The sequence below is a fragment of the Ambystoma mexicanum genome, chromosome 7p (genome assembly GCF_040938575.1).
Source record: "Ambystoma mexicanum isolate Mex_15411 chromosome 7p, UKY_AmexF1_1, whole genome shotgun sequence".
Lineage (NCBI taxonomy): Eukaryota > Metazoa > Chordata > Amphibia > Caudata > Ambystomatidae > Ambystoma > Ambystoma mexicanum.
Genome location: NC_090939.1, coordinates 874,399,675 through 874,427,427, shown reverse-complemented (window position 1 = coordinate 874,427,427; position 27,753 = coordinate 874,399,675). Strand labels below are relative to the sequence as shown.

General features: G+C 48.8%; 1 protein-coding gene across 7 annotated transcripts in view; it reads right to left on the bottom strand.

Moving 5' to 3' along the window:
- The window catches only part of BCLAF3 (BCLAF1 and THRAP3 family member 3), an 856,420-nt gene that overhangs the window by 541,324 nt on the left and 287,343 nt on the right, over positions 1-27,753 (bottom strand). For all 7 annotated transcript variants that reach the window (XM_069637104.1, XM_069637097.1, XM_069637096.1 and 4 more), the window contains one exon: positions 11,581-11,695. In XM_069637104.1, coding sequence (XP_069493205.1) covers positions 11,581-11,695 — 115 coding nt within the window. The remainder of the gene's footprint in view (positions 1-11,580; positions 11,696-27,753) is intronic.

Genomic DNA, 27,753 nt, shown 5'->3' with positions numbered 1-27,753 from the left:
GGTCCATAAGTCTTGGCGCTTAGATAAAGCTTGTTTTCTGGTCCTTTCCTTTTTGCAGCAGCAGGTTTCAAGTCTGCACGTGTCCTGGATTCTGGTGGTGCGCGGTCTGCTGGAGAAGTAGAGTATCTCTGCAAGATAGCTGGGTTGCTTGAGGGCGACTGCCTTACAGATGATGCAGCAAGATGATGCAGCAAGATTTGTAGGTGATTTGTGCATGCAATAGGAGCCATTTAAGGTCGATGAGGGCCAGGATGATGTGCTTGTATCTGTGTAGACCCTTGGTGAGGCATGCAGCCGTGTGTAGTACACTTCTCAGTGACACAAGGGAGGACGACAGGAGGCCTTCGAAGGGGGGGGGGGGGGGGCAAACGTCCTCATCGAGGTGAAATAGGACCAGTGCTTGAACAGGGGACCTAAGATGTCTGGGAGGGAGGATGAAGGAAGTAAGAGCTGGACTTTCCGCAGGAGGGAGAGCTGATACCAAGCTTTACGAGTTCTTAGCTATGTGTGTCCTGAACGAGTGATGTTTGTCGATGTGGAATCCGAGGGACTTGGCACAGGTGTGAGCTTGGGTGTCAAGCCCTCAAGGTTCATGGTTGATATCGGGGTCTGTATGTCTGGGTGTTCCGTGTTGGTGAAGAGTAGGAATTCAGTATTGCAGGGGGTTGAACTTCAAGTATGCACTAACATCCAAGACTGGATCAGCAAGAGGCAGGTTTTGAGCCTGTGAATGGAGTCAATCTTGAAGTATAGCTGTGCATCAGTGTATTGGTGGATGTGGATGTGGATGCTATGTGGGTAGGTGGGCTCCCAGCGGCTCCATGTATAGATTTAAGATTGCTGGTGAGAGGATAGAACCCTGCAGGACTCCACAGGTGACGGGTAGCCCTGGCTATCTAGGAGTCCATTTGAACAAACTACTGGCAGTAGGCAAGGTAAGATTTGAACCAGCGTAGGACAAGGTTGATGATCCCCATGGACCACTGTAGGTTGTCTGATCGTCTGGTAGTCTAGTGTGTCGAAAGCGACAGAGGTCGAGTAGAACCAGGAGGCAGGGGTGGCCATCAAGAAAGTAAAAGAGGGCGTGGTCAACCACTTGTATGGTTGCCGTCTGTGCTGCATCTGAACCTTGATTGGTAGGTTTAAAGGAGATTGTCGTTTGTGTTGATGCAGTTGCGCAGCTACTGCTTTCTCAATCTTACCTAGGAAGGGAAGATGGGTGATGGCGCCATAGTTATGGTTGTCAGGATCCAGAGGGAGGGTTTGTCCTGTCTAGGGTCGATGGGAAGGTGCCTTCAAATAGACAGCTGTTGCTGATCTCTAGGTAGGGAAGGAGCGCTTCTGTGGGGAGGGTCTTGAGGATGGATGCTGTGAGGATGTCTGTATACGATGTGGCTTTGAGGGCGGCCAGGGTTTCTATCAGGTCCTCTAGTGTCTTGAATGTTGTCCATGGTGTGGAGATTTCGCAAGGTGGGTGTGTAGGTGGGTGCAGAGCTGGTCTCCATGTGCAGGCAGTTTGCTGATTTCGTCGAAATAAGGTGTTGATGGCGGTGGATGTTTCAATGGAGTATGGTATGGCCGGGTTGGGTAGCTAGTTGACGCAGTGCTTGACCGCTTTGAAGAGGGATACACTTTTGCTGTTGGCGTCTGCTATGGTGTTCTCATAGTAAGCGGCCTTGGCTGCGTTGATTAGTTGTCAGCAGGTTGCTCAGAGTTCCTTGAGGAACTCCAGGTTCTCTTGATTTCTGATGACTTTTGCTGAGGTTTAGATCTTGCGTGTACCAGGGTGCTGACAGTTTTGGTTGGCAGGTGTGTTGTTTCCGTGGCACGAGTCAGTCGATCGAGGGTGAGAGGGTGGCGCTGAGTGCTTCCAGTAGAGAGCTGTAATTCAGTTGGGGGGGTGCTCGTTCCATGCAAGGTGGAGGTTGGCAAGGTCTTCTGCGAGGGTTTCCACCGCAAAGACCTGAAGGTTTGTCTGATGTGTTTCTGTTGGGTGTGCTTGGCTGGGTGCGGGGAGCAGGGCCAAGTGGTCAGACCAGTCAAGCGAGAGAGGAGAACTGTAGTGGCGGGAAGGCAGTGAAGTGATGATTAGGTCAAGGATGTTACCTTTCTGGTGTGTTGGGTCTTGTGTGCTGTGTGGGGCCGAAGGTGTGGAGAAGGCAGAGGAGAGTTTCCTTGATCGTTTTGGTGGACTTGTAGCCTGGGAGGTTGAAGTCACCTATGAAGATGTTGGCGTGAGGGTCATGGTAGTTACCAGGTCGGTGAAGTCTCCGATGAAGGCAGTGAGGGGTGTTTGGGTGGTCCATCGATGAGATGTAAGGTGGCTGTCCATCGGGGAGAGCGAGATGTGGCAGTAGAGGACTTCGAAGGCGCCAATGTTGCAGATGTCAATTCTGGTGCAGGGCCACAAGGTATTGTGGATGACAACGAGGCCACCGTCTGTCTTTCTGACAGTCTCTGTTGCCGTCGAGGACAAGGACATCTAGGATGTGGGTGGAGGAGGGTTTCAGTGATGAAGATGGCATCAAGGTAGTGTGTATTGATGAGGTTGGGGATGTGTGCGTTATGGAGATTTATCAGTTTTATGCTTAATCACCTCTGCTAGTTAGACGAAAGATAGGACACTGTATGGCATCTTGCTGCAGTAGTCAACAGAAAAGGCTCCTAACAAAGTAATCGTCGGTGCTTCTCGCGACTGGATTTGGCGTCCTTTTCAATGTACCAGATGTGGAACGGTCATCTTCCAATTGATTGCCTCAGTCCAGCACTCTGGTGAAGGGACTTCAAAGAGCGGAATCTTCCTTCTGGAGGTCCAACAGGCGTCCACTGAACTTGCAATGAAATTCGACATTGCAATCTCAGCCTTGAGGTCCCAGGGTATTGGCGGTTTGCAACCCAGAAAGGTCACAGCTCATCGTGGGATGGCTAGAAATGCAGGTCTTAAGACTGATTGGTCACACCAGTGCGAGAGTCGACAGTCTTCGTCACTCCCAAATCACATGGAAGAAGGGGGTCAGCACAGGCAGCGATTCACAGCAGGCATCTCCAGTCGCTGGAATCAGCTACAGCCATCTTCTCGTCTTCCTCATCCAATTCAGCTCGAGTGACTTTCATCAAGCTTCCAGATCCAGCCCACTTATCCCAGAACCCAGCCAATCAACACACATGCGACATTCAAACTTTAGGGGTGGCCGTCCTTTTAGGACAGCCAGCCTCCCAGTTAGGTCTGTTCCAGGCAGGCATGCCAGAAGACAAAGGCCTGCAGAATTTCAGACTACTCCCTCATTTCCAGTCTTCAGGCACTCTGGAGTCTCGGCGGGCTACACAAACGGTTCCGGCCGAGGACAAAAATCAAACAGGGACCTCCCCTTCACAGGATGACAGAAAAAAGGACCAAGAAAGGACAAGCACATTAAAAATGGCAAAGAAAGCCACCATTCTAGACGAAATGTGACCATCTGTGTATTACCGCATCTCGTTTGACAGCCTGCGAGTAAAATATATATTTTTTAAAAAGTCACAAGTCAGTAGAACACGTCCACTGCCACCAGCCATGATAGAAAGCCTGTCACTAACAGTAATGTTACAGTAGCAGTGAGAAAGAGGATACAAGTTAACACCCCAGGACTCCACATAAGGTGGGGTGTGCTGGACTCAATTTAAAATGTAAAGAGGATACAAATCTCTACCCTTGAGAACATGTGCTTTGCAAGGTAAGTGACCAACAGAAAAGTTACAGAAACAGTGAAAAGCGGGATACTATGCATCTCCTCAGCACTCCATATAAGTTGGGGTGTGTTGATCTCACTATGGGGATTGTAAAAAGGATAACCAAGTATCCTCCTACCCTTGGGAACAGTAGCTCACACAAGGAACACAATAGAAAATAAAATGGGAGCCCAAGGTGCACCCCGCCAACACTGCACAGAAAGTGCAGTCTGATGCAATAGGAAAATGCAGATGCCCAAAAAGTTAGAGGAAAATATTCCACCAAAAAAGTATTCTCATAAAAAGGACACCCATAAAAAGAAAGGGTGATCGGGGGGGGGGGGGGGGGGGGGGTGGAGGTTCTGACTCAGGAACATAGAAAAATAAGGGATGTGTTGAGCGCTGCTCCGATGTACTGGAGTCTGAGTTCGTGTCAGATGGGACTTCTTTAAGTTGAGGGAGAAGCCCAGCTTGTGGAGGGAGTTGCAGGTGACTGACAGATGATCCAGAACTTGCTCAGGCGAGCGCGCCCTGATCAACCAATCGTCCAGGTAGGGGTATACGTGAATCCCCCTTTCCAGAAGTGCGCTGCCACCACTACCATGAGCTTGGTGAAGACCCTCGGGGCGGAGGTCAATCCGAGCGGCAGAACCCAAAACTGAAAGTGGAAATCAAAAAATAAGAGGAATACCATCTCTTGTTCCTCTGTTACAGGCACCAGTTCTATGGCGCCTTTCTCCAGCAGGGATTGAATTTCCTGCGCAAGGAGCGGATCCGGACTCTTCAAAGAGATTCCCCAGTGGATTGTCTTGAGGCCTCTGCCGGAAAGGAAGACCGTAGCCGTGGGTTATGATCTCCAGAACCCACACATCTGAAGTAATGGCGCGCCACTCTGCAAGATGCTGCGCCAGCCTTCCCCCAACCGGCGAACCATGGGACATGGCCTCATGACTGAGCTGAAGCAGCTGTGGCGTTGCCTGAGGGCAAAGAGGCTACAGCCCGAGCGGCTTTGGCACCTCGAGTACCTGGTTTTCCACCTCTGGTACTCCTACATTGGCCCCCTTGACTGGCAGCTCCCCTCGATCTACCAAAGGAAGAGTAGTATCGAAAGGAACCTCCCCTCCATTGCTGTCCCCTAGGCCGAAAAGGCGGAGGTTGGCGAACTGCAGCCCCCAGCGACTTCACTGCAGCTTTGGAGGTCTGCAACCTCTCAAGGCTCTCGTCAGCCTTGCTGCCAAAAAGATGGACGCCATCAAAGGGCATGTTGAGAAGCCGGGACTGTAAATCAGGAGCAAACCCAGACTTCCTCAACCACGCAAACCTGCGCATCACGGTGCTTGCCGCCATGGACCGGCCGACAGTCTGCCACGTCCAGACCCGACTGAACGGTGTCACACATGAGATCCTTGCCATCCTGAACAAGGGCAAGAAAACCATACCCGTCCTCCCCTTCGGGAATATGTTCAGCCGCCAACGACAATTCCACAGAGAGTGCGTGTATCTTGCAAGGGCACAGAGAGTTGGCTGCCTTTAAAGCCATACCCCCAGAAGAAAATACCTTCTTCGCCCAGCCATTTAAGTGTTTGTCGTCCCTATAAGGAGGGATTGTTGGGTACGCCGCCTGCTTTGCTGGGGCCGCAGCCGCCTGCACCACCAAACTCTCCGGAGTAGGGTGTGTAGACAAGTAGCTGGGGTCACCACTGGCTGGGCAGTATTTTTTCGACAACGACTTATTCACTGCCGGGAGACTAAGGGGCAGTCCAAGCCGCCGCCACCTGTCTCTGTAAAGCCATGTGAAATGGCAACACCGGGTCAGTGGGTGGATCTTGCTCCAAGTTATCTGTCAGGATATCTTGCAGAAAATCCACAAGTGGATCAGACCACCCAAGATACTCTGTCACCCTCGTCATGAGGTGCCTGTACGAAGAGTCAGCATGCATACCAGGCTCAGGCCTGCCAAATTCAACCTCCGGGGAGGTATCAAGACCACTTGCGTCATGTAAAGATTGACAAAGGTCTTCCAACTGGCTATGACCAGACAATGGTCATCAGACCCTTCCTCCACCTCTGAAACGTACTCCAATGGTTGGAACAAGTCCACCCTGGGAGGAGGAACAAAGTATGGGTCAAATATAGGCCGCACAGACTTGCTGAGCACCTTTCTCAGAGCTACCACAGCTCTCTGGGGCACCTCTGGCAAATTTTCCTCAAAAAGGCGTCGAGGGGAGTGGTGTCGACGACTTGGACAACGACTTTGAGGCCGCAGCCCCGAGCATGTCCTTCGACGGCATCAACAACTTCCTCAGAGCCGGAGCCTCGAGCAAGTCCCTCGACGGACATGGTGCCGACAGCGTCAATGCCTTCTTCGAAGGCCTCACAGGCTCTGACGGTCTCGACGGCGCCGAGGACCGGTACCTGGATCGGGCATGGTGGCGATCATCCTTGTCCGATTGGGACCTCAATGGTTCCCGATGACCGCGCCGACAGCCCGAGCCTGAAAGCATGCTAGCGGTGCCTCTGGTGCGTTCCCTCCGGCTTCATACGAAGGCACGTGCGGAACGGTGTCCTGCGATTCGAAAATCGCCATCTGCCGGCACACTTCAGCCCATTCGGCCAGCGACGAGTGTTTTGTGGGACAAGCCACCCGCCATCTGGCGGAGTCCTCTGACGAGGACGGGGAAGGCGACTGGTGCCGGCGCTTCCAAGAATGCCTCAAAGAGGCAGAGGAATGAAAGGACCCACTCCTAGAATGAGACCCCCCTGGACTTACGCGGACGCAGAGTCGCCCCTCGAATCGTCGGTCGAAAGTCCAGCAGATAACGACTTACGGGGTTTGGAAACCCTACTCAACGACAGCTTCTTCCGCTCCCGCAAGGCCTTCGACATCAAAGACTGGCATTCATCGCAGTCCTCAGTGGCGTGGCTCTCGCCGAGGCACCAGAGCCAGACGTTGTGCGGTTCCATAATTGACATCTTGGAACCGCAGTCCCGATACCTCTTGAAGCCCAAGTTAGGGGTTGCAGAAGACGAAGACATCTTCAACAATAGAAGAACCAATTCACAAGAACTGAGGTGCACCAAGATTTCGAAGCGAACACTTTCGCGGAAAAAACAGAACTGAGGCTACGGGCGTCGTGCGTCCTATATATGACATCCCGAGACGTAGACTGAGGTCCTTGAGGGAGCGTATCGACGTCAGACGTAGGAAAGGTTTTCCGAAGGAGCACAGCTGTGGTAATCAATGTCAAAGATGTGGAATACGTCAGAGGACACAATTCCCTCGAAAAACAAGTTACTTACCAACTAACGTTCTTTCGATTGGATGTTCTTCACGCGTATTCCTCATTTTATGATATTCGTATCCCAGCTTTGCTGCTTCGGAAATTTTTCTTCACCAGAGGGCACTGTGTTCGAGGCGAGCGACATCATCCGCTGTATAAAGAGCTCTAGCAGCGCCCGTTACCTCAGTTCTGTTTTTACGGTGTTCATGGTCGCATCAGCTGATCAGGCTTTAAGTCCTCAGGCTCTTAAGGAAGTTACAGTGCAACTGGCGTAAACTGTACAGACGGGTAGTTTGGGAGGGTCGATGAGGAATGCGTGGGAGGAACATCCAATCAAAAGAACGTTACAGTTGGTAAGTAACTTGTTCTTCGAATGGATTGTGTCCTCCCACTTATTCCTCATCTTATGATCAACTCCCATAGCAGTGGTAATTTTGGAGGTGGGAGTACTAGACATTTTAATTATGGACTGAATGAAGGACAGCTTTTGCAAATAGTCCTCCTTGATATGAAGTAGAGTCCAAGCAGTAATGCTTTACAAAAGGTGTGTATTGACGACCAGGTGGCCGCAGCACAAATATCCTGCACCGGGACACCCCTCTGAAGAGCCATGGAAGTTGCCATGCCTCTGGTTGAACGAGCCCTTAAGACATCTGGAGGCTCTTTCCCAGCTAATTTATAGCATTCAGAGATTGCTAGAATTATCCATATGGATAGAGTTTTGACACTGCAAGGACCAATTTGTGTCCAGTATACCCAACAAATAATTGGTTACACTGTCGAAGATTTGCCAATCTGGAAATGTAGAAACCAAGCCCTTTTTGGGTCCAGTCCATGGAACCTTTCCTCTTCTTTAGTAGCGTGAGGCGCAGGATAAAAAGAAGGTAAGGTAATTTTTTGTGACAGATGAAAATCAGAAACTATTTTAGGCAAGAAAGATGTTTTGACTTTTAGAATAACCTTGTCCCTATGGAAAATAGTGTGAGGAGGCTTACAAGACAGTGCCTGCAACTCACTTATCCGGCAGGCTGATGTTGTAGTCACCAACAGAATTGTTTTGAGCGTGAGAAGTCTTAATGGGCAAGAATGTAAAGGTTCGAAAGGGGCACATGAGCAATTTAAAGACTAAATTAAAATCCCAAATAGGCATGTGAAAAGGTGTTGGGGCGGAGGGGTGGATTACACATTTGTTAGCCCTTTCAAGAATTGAATTACTAACGGCATTTTAAAATGGGACACCTCTTCCGAGGAAAAGATGGATAGCGCTGCCAAATATCCTTTTATAGTACCAACTTAGAGCCCCAAATTGGCTAAGTGTAAGAGAAAAGAAAGTACTGTTGGAGTATTACAAAGGAATGGCTCCACATTCTTATCCCTGCACCAGTTACTGAACTTGTTCCAACGACACTGGTACAGGGATTTTGTTGCTGGCCTTCTGGCTGAAAGCAAAATCTCCATTACGTCATCCGGGAGGTCCCAATTCTTACATCTCAGCCTCTCAGAAACCATGCGTGAAGGCCGAGTGACTTGACCTCTGGATGGAGAACCAGACCTTCCTCTTGCAAGAGAAGATCCTCACGTATTGGAGGGCAGATGGACATGTCCAGAAGGTCCGGGTACCACGTCCTCCTGGCCCAATCCGGGGAAATTAGGATCATGGTTTTCCTGAACTTTCTCAACCTCCTGATCACCTAAGGAATCACGGGTACAGAAGGGAACACATACAAGAGTGGACATACCCAGTCCACTACGAACGCGTCCCCTAGAGCTCCTCTCAGAGGAAATTCCCTTGAGCAGTACAGTTCGCACTTCCAGTTAGCACTGGTCGCGAACAGATACACTTGAGGGGTTCCCCAAAGGGCGAAGATCTCTTGAAGCACTTCCTGAGCTAGCTCCCATTCGTGGGAGACTGCTCTGCCTGCTCAGAGCGTCCACCGCTGTGTTCAACTCTCCGGCTAGATGAACAGCCGATAGAGTTTCCTTCTTGGATTGCCCCGAACCAGAGCTGCATTGCATCTCTGCACAGTGGGAGTGAACCCACGCCTCTTTTGTTGAGGTAGTACATGGCCACTGTGTTGTCCGTCATTATTAGGACTTTCTTTCGCTGTACAGACGGCAGAAAGGCCTTCAGCGCTAGTATGATTGCCCTCAGCTCCAAAACGTTGATGTGTAGTTTGGACTCTGATGGAGACCAACGACCGCTGATTGTCAGATCGTTGGTGTGGGCTCCCCACTCCGTGAGTGAGTCGTCAGTCACTACAGTCATCTCCGGCCATGGTTGCCAAAAAGGTTCCCCCTTGAGGATATTCTCCTTGCAATCCTTCACTCCTGAATCCCGCCAAAGGTGAAATGAACAAAGCGACCAAACCTGCTTTGGCGCGCAGAGAAATTCTCTAGAAGGACCTTTTCACAAAGAAATGGCAAAAAAAGATGACTGGGGCCACTTTTACAAAAATGGCACCCTTGGGTGCTTTACTGTAGCTGTGAACAGCACAATGTTAATACAGTACAGAAAAACAACGGCAGTGACAAATTACAGTACAGAAATCCAACAAAGGCACAGTACACAACTAAGGAACCAAGAAGTAGAAGAATGCAGGCAATGCAAAGGTACAGTAGAGAAAACAAAGTAAAGACCAGGGAAACGCTGCACAAGATGACAATATGATAGGTCAGAGAACGAAGGAACGAAGATGCGAGAGGAAGGTAGGAAAAATGCTGGGAGGGGAAGCGAAGACAAGATGGGGGGGGGCCTAAGATGCGAAGGAGTGCACGCAGTGGGAAACAGCCCAAAATTAGTTAAAAGATTCACTGCCAGAAGCCATTAAAAGGCAGGTTTGTCCTTGTAACAAACGTTAGTTACAATGAGAAAGGGGATACCCAGTATTTCCTGGCCACCCCTCCACATAAGGTGGGGATGCGATCCTTTCTACCCTTGGGAACTGTAGTCCTCACAAGGCTAGCAAGAGAAAGCAAAAAGAAAAGACACCCGTATGGGAGTCTGACGCAGGGAAAGAAGTGCCACATGACGTGCACCAACCAAATCAAGGTAAACCAGACATGGGGCAGAAAGCTGAAGGACGGGGCACTAATGAAAAGCTAGACGTTCATTCCAGTTGCACAGAAGAAAGGGATGGAAGTTGGTGCCATGGGGCAGGGTTAGCGTGCGTGGTCACACCTATGTATGTATAAATTAAAATGTAAAGGGGAAGTGCGAATTGTGCAGTGCATAAGGCTCCAGCCTGTCCCTGTACGGAGACGCCCAAACCGTATGGGGGGAAGGGGGTGGTACGTAGGTGTATAAGGGCCTATTAAATGTTACAGTAGAACTTTAAAAAATTGAACTCTGCCCCAACAAGTGTCAGAAATGTAAATTGTAAAGCGAGTTCCAAATGCTAGAAAATAATGTAATGGTGTCATTGGTATGCTTCTTTTTGGTTGCAGTGTCATTTCCTGCCTTTTCATGATATGGGGCACTACGGCCGCAGACTGCCCCTGCCGGCCTAATGCTGGTACTTCCGGTGAGTCAAGAAAAGGCATATTTCCTGCGTTCTCTTCACACACTGGGCCTACATAGTATCCATCTTTGCCCTTGCCCCTTCAATACAACTTCCTCCTTTTGTCTGTAAATGTTCTGCTTTCTCGTGTCATGCAGATCCTTCAGTCTCTCCGGTTTGTGCAATTCAAGAGAAAAGCTCAGCTTTCAAAATGCTAAGTGGAAGGAGAAAGGCTACAAGGTCCGGGAATGCAAGTAAAGCAGTGGGCATGGTACTAGAGGTTGGGGCTGGGTTGAGCGAAAGGAAAAAGGCCAGGGAGTGCTGGAAAGCAAAGAGACCTAAAATGAAGGTAAGCACAAATATTGGCAACAATGGGGCTCCTTACCTTTGCTTTTCACAGTTGAAATATGGAGCTGGCTCGGGTGCAAGGATAGTTCTGAAAGGATCACAGAATTTGATAAACCAATGGTGCTACAACAGGAAGGAAAGTGGATGCTGCGTTCTGGATGAGGATGTGTATTAGGGTGTCTGCACCTTTAACCAGCCTTCTCCAGTTTCAAGAACAGAGTGGCCCTTTTCCAGACTCTAGACATCACACAACTATTTCTACCCCTTGAATAAGAGGAAGATTGCCATTGCAGTAGGTTAAGAGACACCTTTGTGTTATCAAAAGGTGCATATTAGACCAATAAAAGAAAACCATGCAAGCCACCAACCTATCAGGAACACCATCTTAAGAGGAAAAAAACATTCAGAGAAAAGGGAATGGGGACAGGGTCCCCCTACAGTAGTATGCATAAGGGTGGTGGTAGTGCCACATATAATGATAGAAACTGGGACAGTCACCCTTTGTGCCGTTCGCCTTAGGGACTGACCAGTATTACTCAAAGACTTGGCATTGCAGTTGCAAGTGTGGAAAAAGCATCTCACTTGCAAGGGTCATGAAAAAACATGTGAGCCAGCAAATTTGAAGTGGGATCTGAGATCGAGGTTAAAAAGCATCAAAAAAGGAAAATCGTTCATAACAACTCAACACCGGCAAACAATAGAAAGACACCATATTAGTGAAGCCCTTCCTAGACAGTCCGGCATACCTGTGAATTTCTGGATCTGGACGCACCGAAGCTTCCTTCACTTCTTCCACTGGTTTGTCTTTCAACTTGGAAAAACGCTCATGAAGTGTTAGTTCAGAAGACTTGAAATAGTTTGCTGTAACGAGGAGATTGATGCAAAGAACAATTATGTACATTTTTCATTTGGGAAATGCAACTTGCTACAAACTCAAATTACAGAACAACCCTATAGAAGTAAAACATTCAAAAGGTTCCACTAAACGCCCACATTAAAACCTTTATATTTCTTTCCTGTTCATAAATAGGTTAAAAGTGTAAACAAACCAGATAAAAAAGTCCAATACTTGGACCTGAAAATAACTTATACATAGTTTTCAGAAAAGATCACTACAAGCTGTTGAAGCCTAGACACAAGTATGACAAAGTTGAAAGCTAGTTGTAATTTTACATTTTAATCCCAAAATTGCTGAGAGCAATTCATACTAAGATTGCACACTAGAACTTGTTGCACGATCCTGGTAAGGTTTGGTGTGAAAATCAACATCAGAATTTACATCACAGACAGGGGTGTTGCTGCTAGGTCGGGAAAAGATCTGAGGCAATGCTAGTGTCAGGACTCAGAGCTAGCTAGCCTTTTGGTAGCCACTGAGATTCTATCCGGGGCTACAACCAAAGGACCAGGGGCTAGAGCCCCGTCAACATCCGCCGCCCCACCCCCAGCAAAACCTCTAATCACACAACAAATTGACAAGATCAAAAGAAAGAAAAAAAACACCATTTCACTTGAGCTAGAGTAGAACCAAGACCGTGATCTATGGCAGAAATCTACAAGGCTTGTTCCAGTTGAGAAACAAACAAATTGGCAATCAGTGTTGGAGAGAAATCTCAGAAACGTGGCAATTCCCTTCTACCTTGAAGACCCCCAGCTCTTTTTGCTGGACTTTACAACTTTTTATCTCATAATTTTAATGCAATTTATTCTCGTGTTTATGACTTTGGAGTCTGACAAACTCCATAGGCCTCATCTTTGGATTGTGTCCCACAGCACCTTCAGTGCAGTGGCACAGGGCAATTTTAGATTGCCCAAAGGTTTAAATACCTTCTCTTGGATAAACTACTGTTTCCAAGAGGAGTCAAGTGAAATTTACTTTCCTTACATTGTTTAACTTTCTGGACCCAGCACACACCATATTACCATAGGGTGCTGGAGGGGTTACTTAGTATCCCCTTTGTCTAGTTTCTCATGTAACATTTTTATGTTACCTTTTCTACAATTAATGGCTGGTGGCAGTGGTTTACTTTTTACTACCATTGTGGGTGTTTACCGCAAGCTGCGTTCGCAGCTGCAGTGAAGCACCCATTGGTGCCCATTTTGTCAAAATGGCCCTGGTCGTCTTTTGTCGCCATTTCTTGTTGGAAAGGTCCTTCTTGAGATTTCCTCTGCGCGCCAAACCAGGTTTGGTCTCTTTGTTTGGTCTTTGGCATGATTCCGAGTGAATCCCCGCCTCTGGCTCCAGTATGTCTGGCAGGAGATGAAGTGAGGGAGGTGCCCGAACTCCCTGTGCTTAATCCCCTTGGTTACAGAAATGCACCCTAAGGTGATTGGGCAGCTGGCTGTCCGGCAAGGACAGCCACCCTGATGTGTGATTGACAGCTAGGATGGAATGAATGGGAGAAACCTGCATAAAAGGCAAGGCTTTTTGGCTTGGAAGGCAGAGTTGACCACTGGACGAAGGAATCCGAAGAAGAACTTGGAAGAGACGCCTGTTGCAACTCCTGGACCGTTGGTTTGCCCGGTGAAGCCCTTCTGCTGTGCTGAAACTCCAAATTCCGCTTGACTAGAGAAGCCCTGCAAGGACGACTTGTCCCTCCAAAGTAAGCCCGTCTGGACATCCTCTCAAAGCTGGTGGCATTTCCACTGCAGTTGCTTCTGGAACTGAAGAGACAGGGAGTGGAACACCAGATTGTGTGCGTTGCTTTTAAGTCAGACCGGAGCACTAGGAAGATCCTCCGGACTTCCCTGGTGCAGGACTGACCAAGCCTGAGCCACCTCAGAGTGCTGGACCCCAGAAGCAAAGAAAGTCTGAAGTGGTATCCGAGAACCACAGTGTTGCTATTTGCTGTCAGAACAGAGGAGCTGAAACACTGAAGGACCGCTGAATTGAAGTTTGCCCATTGCTGCTGCGGACCGTTCCGCTACAGAGCAGGAGTCCCCAAACGTCCTCCCTCTTGCCCCCACGACTAGGGCTCAGGAACAACAGGATCTGCAGAGCTGTACAGGAACAGAAGCCAGTGGGAACCATTTCTTCTAACCAGAGGTACTGTAAAGTCTAAGAACTTACTTCTTGTTTTGTAGCCTTGCTTGCTCTCAGATGAGACCCATCTTGATTACATTGCACAGTTGCTAAAGCTTTGCCCCTCACAAGCCTCTCAGCTTCTCAGCTTCTGGCCCTTCAAGTGTTCTATTTTCAACAAACATTTTGCACGACGTTTTACCTACCTGCAAAAGAAGATCTTCAGCTCCCATTGACATTGTGCAATTAACATTGGTTGTCCTGGCTCCCTGAGAGACTTCACTTTCAACATTGTGCTTTACCCCCATGAAAGGGTTAATTTACTCTGCACTGGAAGGTTTCTAAAAGTACTTGTTTATGACTTGTTAACCTTTGTTTTATTCCTCCATTCTATCTTTTCCACCAAACTCATTACTCCAAATGTACCAGTGATAAATCGATGTCCACAGTGTCCTAGCTATTTAAGTCACCTGAGTGTGTAGGAATTTTCTGGGTGCCATCCCCATTGGGCATCATCTGATTTATAGAATCAAAGTGTTTTTTGAAGTACAAGTGTTACATGTTTTGTTCCCTTTCTGAAGAAGGCTTATATTGATCATTTTTTTTTTATCAAGAAACCTTGAGTATAAGTGTTTATTTGGACAACTGTATTGTGAAACTGTCACAACATTACTGCTCACATTGACCCCTCTTGAGATAAGCCTGGCTGCTCGACCACACCACCGACCTGTGTAGTTCAGACTTATACCAAAGGTTGGGTCCCTATTGCCGAGGTCAGGGTTATTGTATTGCACTCAAAGGGTACTGCATACAATCTTGCCTAACTCATATGAAAAGTAATTTGGAAATATTAGCTCATAGGTTCCCAAATAGGCTATTGAAAATGTATAACCAATGCTATATTCGATTATCATAAGGATGTTGGGTAGGAGTGCCTCCTTTCTCATCGATCTTTGCCAGAAACCGAGTGCCTCCTAACAGTATGACAAGGCTGATCACATGTTTCGATGCATGCCAATGTGTTCCCGCAAAGTGGCAACGTTGTTGCTGGGAAGGAGTTGGGTTAGCTGCAGTGGTCTCAGAAAAAGGTTTTCTACGGCTGATGGGCAAGACTAATTCCTGATGATCTATGGGTCCTGTTGCGATAGAGAAAGCTTGTACAACCATACAGACCTGTACGGCTCTAAATGGTAGTGTGGCATGGCAGCCCGGGCCTAGCTACCAGGAGGTGAACAGAGGTATTGAACTGGTACAGTAAACTTTTTATACAAAAAACTATATTCAACCCCTTAAGTGCCCAGGACAAGCTAGCTCGTCCTTTTTGGCACTTCACCTTGTGCGATCCCTGCAAAGCAGGGAGCGCCCAAAAGTGTAATCCAACCCCAGGCTATGCGAGGAGCGTTAGACAGAATCCTGTGCAGTTCCCTTGGGGACCACTGCAAAAAGATTAAGACTAAAGGAGTAAGCAGTAAACCCAATTGGTAGCAGTCTGTACCACCCAGATTTACCTGGTAGCTGTGGCTGAACAGTCAGACTTCTCTCAAGAAGAGCAAGACAGTATATAGAGTATACACAATAGGGCTAAAAACACAGTGGAACAAGCAAACACTGACCAGAGCTTTGTATCAAAAGTATATAATTATTTAAAACACACTTTAGGTAATACACTAACACTCTAAATCAAAAGCAAATCCAAACTCAGTCAGATAAAGTATAAACACCTCCCTTAATAACTATTAGACAAGTCAGAGTTAAAACACCACTATTTGTTAAAACAGATGTGAGCCCATAACCTAGATGGCACTCCAATAGTTAGGTTAAAGGGAGAGAAAAAGGCAGAGCATAAAAATAAAACAGTTCCCAACACTTTTGTAAGTCCAAAGCAAGTCAGTGAAGGCAGTATACACTGTAGAGCCAAAGTTCATAGGCCAGGCCCACTTTAAATGGAGCAAAGCGAAATGTGCCCAGGATCATACGGTTTAAAATGCACTAAAAGTCTTTGCAGAGTTCAAAAAAGGTTGGGGTGGTTCAAGTAGTAAGGTTAGAAGGTCTGGGGCCAACCCAGTTGGAAAGCCAAGAATTTAGGGTCACCTTTAGCAATCCGAAGAAAGCGAGGCCAGGTGGAACACAGTACCTTAAAGAGAGGAAGCTCCAGCGGTGGCAGTTGTTCCTGGCAGTGGATGAAAGTCGTGGATTCGACCAGGGGAAGAGAAGATCTCGTCGAAGAGGAACCTTGTAGTCGTTGCACTGCTCAGAGAAGAGACCAGCCGCGGAGTTCGTCGGTAAAAGGTGTGTTCCTTTTATTCACGGTCAAAGTGGTGAAGCTTGGCTAGTCGGTCGCCGGGGTGCGTGGCATGGGCGAGTCGACCAAGAGACATCTTTGGAAGGTGAAAGGGCGAACTGGTTGATCCCACCAGCTCAGAGGGAGAAGACTCTTCCAGCAGAAGATCTCTTGTCGTCGGGAAAGTGGTGAGGTCGTTGCAGCAGGGCTCCACCGGTGGTGTAGTCGTTGCAGGTGGCTCAGCTTCTTCCCTCTTCCGATTCTTGGGTTCTGTGGCGACTTCTGAAGTTCCAGTCCCAAAAGCCCTGCTTTTATGCAGAAAAACCCCCATTCAACAGCCTAGCTGTCACTCAAACATGCGAAGTGGTGAGCCGGGCGGCTCACCACTGGCCCAATCAGAATAGAGTGCGACTTGAGTTGCTAAGGCAACACAGTCCAGTGTGCCAATTCCCCTCCTCACACATCCTGTGGAACCCAGACAGAGTGGCACCATTTGGAGGTCTTCTGTGGAGAAGCCCGCCCAAAAAGTGGAACAAAGGGCTCGACCTTGGTCAGAGTTACAGAGACGGACACGAACGCCATTTTAGAAAAAAGTTCATAGCTCAGGTATCATAACTTGTTCACATAGATATGTCTCCATCAGAGGCCATTTCACATAAGTACATTCTAAATGGGGCCCATATGTCCTTTGGGCGACATCTCAGTGTCACAGTCATGGTATATTCCTCACATTCGTTTAAGTATGCCACATCTCGAAGAAAATGTTCGGTTTTTGGCAGAGAGGCCTTTCTCCAACATTTCACTATACATCAGCAAATGTAATGCGTGCTGACATGAAACAAGGTAAATTTCACTGCAGCAGCCATCTTCGGGTGCTGTAGTGAAATGAGAAGGCGAGTGGCCACATTTTTCTCCCTCGATCTGCAGCATTATTGTGTCGTTCACATTGAGGGAGGTGTTGGAAAGGGGTTACTCTCCCTTTTCCAGTGACGCCTTATTTGAAGCATTGCTGGGCGCATATCGGGCGTGGAGCACTCAATCCGCGCCTATCAATGCCACTAGACCACCAGGGATCTCTTTTTTAAGTGGGGGGGGTGGCCCTCTCCCCCCATCCCAAATGGATGGAGGGCACCTCATGTAGCCCTCCCTGGGGTCAGACCTCTGCCCCTAGGAAGGGGTACATGAGGTGCCCCCATCCATCCCCGCAGATCTCCAGGGCGGTTGGAGGTGATGTCCCCGGGCGTGGGCATTAGTTTTCCATGTGGGTGTACCATCCCCAATCACAGCGGCAGCACCGGGGAGCTCCTGGCAGGGCCCCCCCCCCCCCAAGCAGAAATTCTGTAACAAAGCCCAGCCAACAGGACGGGGACACTGCCAAGGCTTCCTGGGACTGCTTCTGCACTTGGGGATGGTCAACCCACATGGGAGACAGCTGCCCAAGGCCAGGCACATTACCCCCGACTTTCATGGAGCTCTGGCTGGCCTGCATTACAGCTTCTCCCTCTGGGAAAGGTTGGGGACCCTGCTGGGGCTCCTTGGGACTGCCATTGGACTTGTTGACAGTAGACACTTCCTTTTCCACCCAGGTAGGTGCATCCACACGTGAGGTACTGTTTTCATCCCGACACCTGTGGGAATGTGGCAAGGTAGGACATGTGTTGGTCGCATGTTTCAGTCGTTTCCAGGTGGGAACTGTCTGGAAATTGTTTTTTTTTTGGGCCAGATTTCAGACTTTGCTGGGGATTGTGCCTAATAATTTCAGGGGAGATTCATGCAAGTCAGACCTCTGTTGATTCCCATGGGTGTCTTCTTTTCGGAAATGCATGGCGTTCCACGTTTTCCTTGGTTGCTGCGACACCCCAGGCCCAAATCTGTAGGTTATCTCCCCAAACCCTTTGGGGGATTGCAGTGGTTTAGCCTTTTCCCTTTGCGCCCAGGTAAGTGCACCCACACATGTGAGGTACCGTTCGTCAGGAAACCTGTGGGAACACGGGAAGGCAGGACATGTGTTGCCAGCGTATTTCAGTGGGTTGACGGTGGGAAATGTCTGAAAATTGTGTTTCCCCGTCAAATTTCGGACTTTGCCGTGGATTGTGGGTAATAAATTCTGAGCCGATTTGCTCAAGTCAGACCTCTGGATTCCCACGGATGTCTTCTTTTCGGAAATGCAACACCTCGGGCCCAAATCTGTAGGTTGTCCACAAGAGCAAATCCCAGCAAAATATGCTGTTGAAAGACTTGGGGTTACCAGTGATTTAGCCTTTTTCCTTAGCACCCAGATAAGTGCAACCACACATGTGCGGTACAGTTGTCGTCGGGACACCTGTGGGAATGCGGGAAGGTACGACATTTGTTGTGCTCAGAGTTTGCGGGCATGGGTGCAGTGCTCCCCTCATGTCCTGAGATAACATGTATGGGCAGTGCAGCTTCATAGGAGGGGAGAGGCACATCTCCATCAGGAGAACACCAGGTTTGGCGGTACATGGGGGCCACCAATATCATGGTGACTGGTTCCTGGTGCATCTTGTGCACAATCTTGTTGGGTAAGGGAGTCGGGGTGGGAGGGGAGCATAAACAAATCTCCCTGACCAGGTTATCTAGAGCCAGTTACCCTTGAAGCGGTTCTGTGAGTATCTGGGTGCATAATCTTGGCATGGAGCGTTCTCCAGAGTTGCGAACAAGTCGAACTCTGGGAAGCCCCATTCTTCGAAAACGGAGACAATGACTTTGTGTAGTCGCCATTCGTACTCTAGCGGCAGTGGGAAATCTCTGCTGAGCACAGCTGCCAGAAGATAAGAGTTCCCCTGGAATGTGTTGGGACAACAGGAACATCCTGTGTTTGAGAGCCCATATCCAAATGTTTTGGGACAGCTTGGATAGCCCTGGAGAGAGTGTGCCTCCTTGCTTGTTCAGGTAGTACATAGCTGTGGTGCTGTTTGTCAAGATCAGGACTGTCTTCCCTCTGTAACTGTTTGAAACATTCTTGATGAATTATTTGCTATATTACGATCACCTGTAATTTCTTCTTCTTGTTTTTAATTGTATTTTTATATCTTGTAACTTATTTTTTATATACGATTTTGTAAAGGTTTTCTTGTAAAACTATAAACAAAAAAAAAACAAAAAAAAGATTTCAGCGCTTTTAATACCGCTAATAGCTCCAACAGATTTATGTGGTTGGACGCTAATTGTGGGGTCCACACGGCGTGCACCGTCTGCTGAAGCAGGTGAAGGTCCCCCGCTCCCCACCCTGTGAGAGTGGCTTCTACTGTGGGGGTGGTGAAGGTCATCTTTCAAGAGGTTTTCCCTCGTCCGAGGGCTGGCGAGACAACTACCAAATCTTCCCATTGTCCGCTGGCCTGACACCACTGGCTGTTGAGCCACTCTTGCATGGGAGGCAGATGCGCGTGAGAAACTAAATAAATGCAAGACGCCATCATTCTTAAGTCTCATGGCTTTCCGTACCATCACTTCCCGACTGGCTACATACTGAGGGATCTGAAACAGGTTTTGAACCCTCTTGTTGGAGGGGAAGACGAGGCCGTCTTTCGTTCGAATTAGAGCCCTTAGAAACTGACTTGACTGGGGTCTAGGCAGGATTTCTTCTTGATGGAGAATCCCAGACTGAATAAGAGCTCTATTGTCTTCTGCGTGTTCAATAGGCATGTTTTGCAGGACTCCACTGTTATGAGCCAGTCATCGAGGTAAGGGTAAACCGGGATGGATAGTCTGCACAAGTGTGCTGCTGCTACTGCCTTTGAAAACCCCCTCAGTGCTGAGGCGATGCCGAAGGGGAGCACTTTTAACTGATAGTGCTTGTCCTCCATCATGAACCTTAAGTATTTTCTGTGCGCTGGCAACATTGAAATATGTAAGTATGCATCTTTCATGTCCAGTGTTGCCATGTAATACCCTGTTTGAACAACAGGATTACTGCCTGTAAAGGGACCATATGAAACTTTTGAGGTTTGACAAGCTTGTTCGCTGGGAGCAAGTCTTACACAGGCCGCATGGTGAGATACATTTTGGGTACAAGGAAGTACACTGAATAAATACCTTAGTTTACCTGTAGAACAGGGACGACTTCTATGGCGTCCTTTCCTAGAAGGGTCTCCACCTCTTCTAGCAGGATCCGTAGGTGGTCTGGCGTCAGGCTTCTTCATTTTGGCGGTCAGGCAAATTCTATGCAGTACCCGTGGGCGACTGTCTTGAGTACCCACTGGTCTGTTACCCCCTCCCATGCAGTAAAGAAAGGTTATACGCCCCACGACCGGGGTGGCATGGGAGGGGACATGGATCCAAAAGGTCATTTCTGGCCGGGACGCCTCGGGTTGGAACCTCGTCCTCTACCTTTGCCATGCCGCTGTCCTCTGGGTGGATAAGGGGTGGAGGTATTAGACCCGTGTCTCGAATTCCAGTATTATACTGGTTCTGGGAAAAACGAGATTTCCCACAAAAGGACCAGCGGGAGCCGCTTCCTTTCTGAGGAGAGGGTTTTTGGGTCATCTGTTGAAGGGACTTGAGCGTTTCATGTTCTTTCTTGGCTGTTTCCAGTGCATCGTCCACTGCCTTGCAAAACAGGTTGGTCTCAACGGGTTTGTTTATGAGGTCTGCTTGGGTCTCCAGCTTGAAACTGGAGTTCCTCAGCCGTGCATGTCACTTGAGCAAAGTACCTTGTGCCAGGGTTCTTGCCGCTGTCTCTGCAGCATCCAGAGTGTTCTTGAGCACATTCTGGTTGACTTGCTTGCGTTCCAAAATGATGGCGAGCAACATGGTCCGTGTAGGTTCTGCCACTTCCTGAAGGCCTACTTGCAGAAGGTTCCACTGGACGTCTGCATAGCAGGCCAGTAGCCTGGTGTTATTAGCTATTTGTGTGGAAAACGCAGCAGCTGTTGTAACCCTCTTTCCCAGTGCATATAGTCTCTTGGACTCCTTAGTGGGTGGTGCCTCTCCTGTAAACAGGGGAACACCAGCCCGTTTTTTAGTAGTGGTAACCACTAAAGAATCTGGAGTGGCATGTCCCTTGATGTAGGCAGGGTCGGTCAGTGAAGAACTCAACTTTTCCATCGTAGGGTTCACCGCTCTGGTTTGGGCTGGTGTTAACAAGGAAGGTGCCAATCTCCTCTTAGTAGAGTTCAACAAAGGGATGGCCTGGCTGGCCGGAGATTTTTCTTTAAGTATATCCTCCACAACATCAGAATCTGGTAAAACTTCTTGAGTGGTGATCTGAAAATGGTCAGCAACCTTTTTCAAGATGGCGTTAAACGCCATTTGATTGTCCACTGGGGTGGCTTGGCGGGCCAGAGTGGAGTCGGGGAGGTGCGGGGGGGGGGGGCGGGGGGTAAATCAAAGGGGGGGGACATGGTCGATCTATGCGCAGGGCATCGGGGTCCTGGGTGGGAGAAAAGGAAGTCCAAGGTTGAGTATCAACCTGACGGCTGTCTTCCCAATTGTCTATCTGGTCATCCACATTGTAGTTTTCCAGAAAGGTGGCATCCTCATCCTGATCATGTGTCCATTACATCTGTGAGGACACAAATATAATCCTCGTGTAGATCTTCCAAGGTCCTTTGACACTTCGATACAGGTGTAAAGCTTCTCAGAATGAGAGACATTTCTCTAATCTGTCCATCCATCCCTCAAATTTCTCCTTGGTCCAGGAGGATGAACCAGAGCGGTCCAGGGGAGGAAAGGGTAGGAAAGGGTTCATCTTCCCTGTTTTGTCGAGATTTGGCCCCTAATGTACTTGACAAAAGGCACAGGACGCTCAGCGTAGTCCTTGCAGGGTTCAGGGCGCTGTGGTGTGTCTTTCGGCACATCTCTAGGCTGTTCTTTGTGCTTTGCCACCTCCTTCGACCGTTCCTTCGGTCTAACTGCCGAGGCAATCTTGCGATGCTCTTGGTGATGCTCGGGGAATCTGGTCCATCTACCGGCTGAACGGTGGATTTCGGCACCACCGGGTCCTTAAGCGGCGTCTGAGCGTCGTCCTGGAGTGCTTCGACCGTCGCGTGTTTTTTTAGTGTTAGCCGCCTTTAATTTGGATTGCCCAGTCGCAGGCCGTGGCTTCGGTTGCGGGGAAGGCTGCTGATCATGCCAATCGGAGGATCCCTTCGAAGTCTGACTGTTCCGTTGGTACTTTGGTACGCTTTGACAGTGCCGCCGAAGCAGAACCTTGGGTTGTGTGTTTGGTGTTATGATCATGTGCACCCCTGTCGCAGGGTGTTTACCCCATATCGTGACTTGCGTCAGGCCTGGTGGGGTCGGGGACTGTTAGGGAGAATTCTCCGTTAAGGCTAATTTCCAAAACCTAGCGAGTCCCCCCAGCAGCTTTGCTGGATTTTTGGCGTTTATTTTTTTCTCCTGCTAAGAGTGTGACTCTTTTTCTCCCACTCTTAGACATGATTTGAGATATCCTTTGACTTTGTAATGTGTTTTATGGGCTATGGGGTCTTTTACTCCATAGGGCTTCATGTGTTTTTGGTATGTGTTACACAGCACCCTCCGTTCCTTAACACAGGGGTGTCAGTGACCCCCAAACAGACTCCGTACCCTGGGACTGACTACTGTCTGAGGGCATGTAAAGTCACCATTGGCTTTACTAGTCCTAAATTGTGAACAGAACCAGTACAAACCATCATATTGTGGGCGTACTGGTAGGGGCAATTCGGTTGCCCCTGGGTCTGTTGTTCAAGGGGGCACTGTCCAGTCCCCCCTGAGCGAGTTTTGGCTGGTGGCAGTGTATACTACTTTTTACATTCAACCGCGAATATATTCCTATGGGATTTTCCCATTGTTCGAGATAATACTTTTTAACATAGCCTCAAAAATACCGCCGGTTTATTTAATATTAATTCACCGGTTGGTATTTTCTGCCAGAACTCTGTTACAAAATGGCGTTTGTGTTCGCTTCTGTGACTCCAACCCAAGTCGAGCCCTTTGTTCCACTTTTTGGCGGGCTTCTCCACAAAGCCTCCAAAAGTGGTGCCACTCTGTCTGGGTACCAAAGGGGGTGTGGGAGGGGGTTTAGGCACCCTGGACTGAGTTGCCTCGGCAACTCAAGTCGCACTCGTGTGATTGGCCCAGCATGTTTGAGTGACAGCTAGGACTGATGAATGGGGGTTTTCTGCATAAAAGCAGGGGTTTGGGGACTGGGACTTGAGACGTCGCCACAGGACCAAAGAATCCGAAGAGGGAGAAGCTGAGCCGACCTGCAACGACGACACCACCGGTGGAGCCCTGCTGAACCGACTCACCACTTCTTCCAACGACAGACGAGATCTTCATCCCGAAGAGTCTTCTTTCTTTGACTCGTGGGGATAACCAGTTTGCCCGCCTTTTCGCCTGCCCGGATCATCTCGTGGCCGCCTTGGCCTGTGCCAAGCACCCCGGCACCCGGAATACCACATTTTTCCACTACTGCGAATAAAAAGGTAGTACCTTTTTACCGGAGAACACCGCGGCTGGTTTCTTCCCTGGCAGTGCAACGAGCTTCAGCTTTCCTCCATGTCGAGATCATCTCTTCCTCTGGACGACGCCGCGACTTGCACCCGCTGCCAGGAACAACTGCCCCCGCTGGAGGATTCTCTCCACTTTCAAGGTACTGTGTCCGCCTGGCCTCCCTCGCAACGGTCTGTGTGGGGTGTCTCGTAAATCCTCAACTTACCACTTGGGTTGGCCCTAGGCTGGCTAACAACTTTTCTGAGCTGAACTGATTCCTTTTTAAACTCTCTGCAAGACTTTCCAAGCCTTTTAAACTGCGTGATCTTGGGCGCATTGGTGTTCTACTCTCTCCAAGAGGGAGCCTGGCCTCTGATCTTTTTGCTCACAAGTAGACTTTGACTTTACTGCCTTGCTGAGTGCTTCTAAAGTATTGTGTTGTGTGCTGTTCCCAATTTCTGCCTCCCCCCCCTTTTTCTTAAACTTATTGGAGTGCCATCTTTAGTTAAGCGCTCACCTCTGTCTGGAAATAAGTGTTAACTAAGACTTGTCTAATAAGGAATAAGGGATGTATATATAATAATAATAGTGACTCTTTTTGAACTTAACTATAATAGTGCTAGAGTTTCTAAATGTGTCAAATTATATACTTGATACCAAAGCTCTGGTCAGTGTTTGCTTGTGCTACTGTATTTTGGTACCTATCTTGTATACTCTATATACTGTCTAACTCTTCTTGAGAGAAGTCTGGCTGCTCAACCACAGCTACCAGGTAAATCTGGGTGGTACACACTGCTACCAATTGGGTTTACTGCCAACACCTGTAGTCTTAAGCCTTTTGCAGTGGTCCCTAAGGGAACTGCACAGGTTTCTGCCTAACAGGGACGGGCGTCACGGACCAAGAGCAGTCAGCCGTTAGGTCAATGGCTTCCGACACGGAGACCTTGTCATTGCTATTCCATACCTCCTCCCCCTCGCACCTCCCCTCTCGCACCCCCCCCCCCCCCAACACTTTCGGCGGTTGCGACGGCAGGGGGGGGTGGGGGTTGAGACGACCATTCGTCCTGCTACATGCCGTAGGCTGCCCTCTGCTTCAAGCAGTGCTCCTTAATTGTCTTGTCTTAGGGCGCAGGAGTCTACAGGCCGCGCAACCCGCTTCTTTGTGGTCGAGGGGAAGACAATTGTTGAACCGGAACCGAGAGTGCTAGTCTTTGCAAGGATATTTGGCCCTACACGAAGGACAAAATCTAAATGGCGTCTTTTCCATACGAAAGACAAGTACAGTGATGACAAAACCCAGGGAGCAGAGAGGGTGAAAGAGGAAAGGCATACTTAAGAATATGGTGACCCCAACAACATTCCCTACTGTACAGGCAGGCCAGAAGGCCCGGTCACGTGGACAGCAGCGCCGCTAGGATCAACCGGCGTCGAAAGTCTGCATCAGTCTTCGACGTGGTTTCACAGATTTCAACTGTCAAAGTGACTTAACTGGAATAACGACAAAGTCCATAAATATGACAACGTTCTATGTAAGAGCTCTGCATTAGGGCGACCAGTAATCTGGGCGGAAAAAATCAATCTGAGGGACCTCGGCGCGTGAGGAATTTTGGGTATACTACATGTCACGTTAGGGATAGTGTTACACGCCTATGCCGACGTCCCCTTGCGATCCTCCAAAGACAAGATGCAATACTCGCGGTTACCACTGGATGTCAGACGATATGCATGTCATGTGATTCTAAGCAGATTAACTAGCATCAGAAATCACTGTTGCATTTAGAATCATTTAGGAGTAAGCCAAAGGAAAGGTTATTAGAACATACAAGAGACCACAAATATTTTTAAAAAGGCAAATATGTTCATATTCCCCTACTAAGAGTCATTCAGTAGAACAGGCTAAGCCAAAGTCAATGGGCAAAAGACCCTGTGAGCTGTAGAACTTCTTTGCAGGTAAGTAGGAAAAGTCTTTGCACAATGTTTTTGAAGTCTTTGAAGAAAAAGAAGAATCAATGTAGTGCCACAAGCCGTTAGACTTGTGAGAAGTAGAAGATGCAAGCAATTTTACAGCAAGAGGTAAGTTCTCTCAGACTTTTACAGTACTTTTGTATTGAAGAAAAAGTGCAGCAGATGACTATTGTTCCTGAGCAGCTCTGCAGATCTCACTGTTCCTGGGCCTCAGTCGTGGGGACAAGAGGGAGGACTTATGGGGACTCCGGCACTGCAATGGGACGACCACTGCTCGCAACCGGCAATCTTCAAACAAGTGGCTGTTTGGTGTTTCAGCTCCTCGCGTCTACCGCTAATAGCAACACTGTGGTTCCTGGCTGTCGAGATGGGCTTTCCTTGCTTCTGGGGTCCAGCACTCTGTTGAGGGGAGCTCAGGCTCGGTCAGCCCTACTTCCTAGGAGTCTATATTCCTGGAGCTCTTGGACAGGTTAAAAGCAACGCACACAATCTGGTGTTCCTCTCCCTGGCGTTTGTTTCCAGCAGCAACTCTGGAAAGTCAACCAGCTCAGAGAGAATATCCAGGAGGCTTACGCTTGAGTTGATTGGTCCCACCAACTCAAGGGGAGAAGTCGTCTTGGAGGGGCTTCTCCGTCGATATGAATTTGGAGTTTCAGCACGGCTCCAACAGTCCAGGAGTTGCAGCAGGCGTCATCTTCAAGTTCTTCGGTTCCTTCGCCCAGTGGTCGACTCTGCATTCCAAGTCAAAAGCCTCGCCTTTTATTCAGTTCTGTCCATTTATTCCAGCCTACCTGTCAATCACCCAGCAGGGTGGCTCTTCCTTGCCGGACAGTCAGCCGGCCAATTACTACAGAGTGCATTTGGGTCTCCCAGTATACTAAACAGGGAATTTCGGGCACCTCCCTCACTTCCTGCCCACCACAACACCCTGGAGCCAGAGGCAGGCTTCATTCTACAGGTTAAAAAAAAAATCAAGTCATCAAAATCCAGCAATGTGGCTGGGGGTGTCGAAGGTAGAGAGAATTAGCACATTTGAGAATTCTCCCTAATAAGGTGGCTCAGGCTTAGTCAGTCCTGATTCATGGGAGTCCCGAGGATCTTCCTGGAGCTCGGGTCCGACATAAAAACGATGCACTCGATTCTGGTGTTCCTCTCCCTGGCAATCGGTTTCTGCAGCAGCAATGGAAGTACAGCCAGCTCCGAGAGAATTTCCAGATTTCCCCTCCTAACTTTCCTTTCACTCTTCTAAAATCTTATCTTTTTCACTCACCTCCCTAGCACCTTCGTTTCCTCTTGTTCTTCTCCCTCCCCCTCATTCCTCACCTCCACTACTGCTCTTCCTTACCCTCTCCATCCCCTCTACTCCCCTGCTCTCATCTAGTCTTACTCTTTCCTCTCTTCCTCACACATTCTTGCATTCCTCTTACTCCCGCTCTTAGCTCCACTACCACCTACCATTCCCTCACACACCTCTGCCCCTCCCCACTCCCTCCTCACTTCTGAAATATTGTAAATTGTTCTTCATACTGTTTGAGTTGTGATTCAATTGCCATCTTATGCTTGTTGTATTTTGCTTGTTCTCATGTAAAGCACTTTAGATTAAAGGGCTATATAAATTCAATAAACTACAAAATACAGATGCATTAGTCTTGGGTCGATTGGCCCCACCAACCAAGGGAGATGTCGTCCTTGCAGGGCTGCTCTAGTCGGGGCGAATTCGGAGCTTCAGCAGGGCTTCCCTGGGCAAACCAATGGTCCAGGAGTTGCAGCAGGCGTCTCTTCCAAGCCCTTCTTCGGATTCCTTCGTCCAGTGGTCGACTGCCTTCCAAGCCAAAAAGCCTCGCCTTTTATGCAGGTTTCTCCCATTCCAGCCTAGCTGTCAATCACAGCAGGGCGGCTGTCCTTGCCAGACAGCCAGCCACCCAATCGCCTTTGGGTGCATTCCTGTAACCAAGGGGATTAAGCAGAGGGAGTTCGGGTACCACCCTCACTTCCTGCACCTGCCAGACATACTGGAGCCAGAGGCGGGCTTCATTTGTGAATCCTGCCAAAGGTAAAACAAACAAAGGGACCAAACTTGGTTTGGAGCGCAGAGTAAATCTCAAGAAGAAACTTTCCAACAAAAACGACGAAAAAAAGGCACTGGCCATTTTGACAAAATGGGCACCCATGGGTGCTTTACTACAGCTGGGAACGCAGCCCGCAGTAAAATCACAC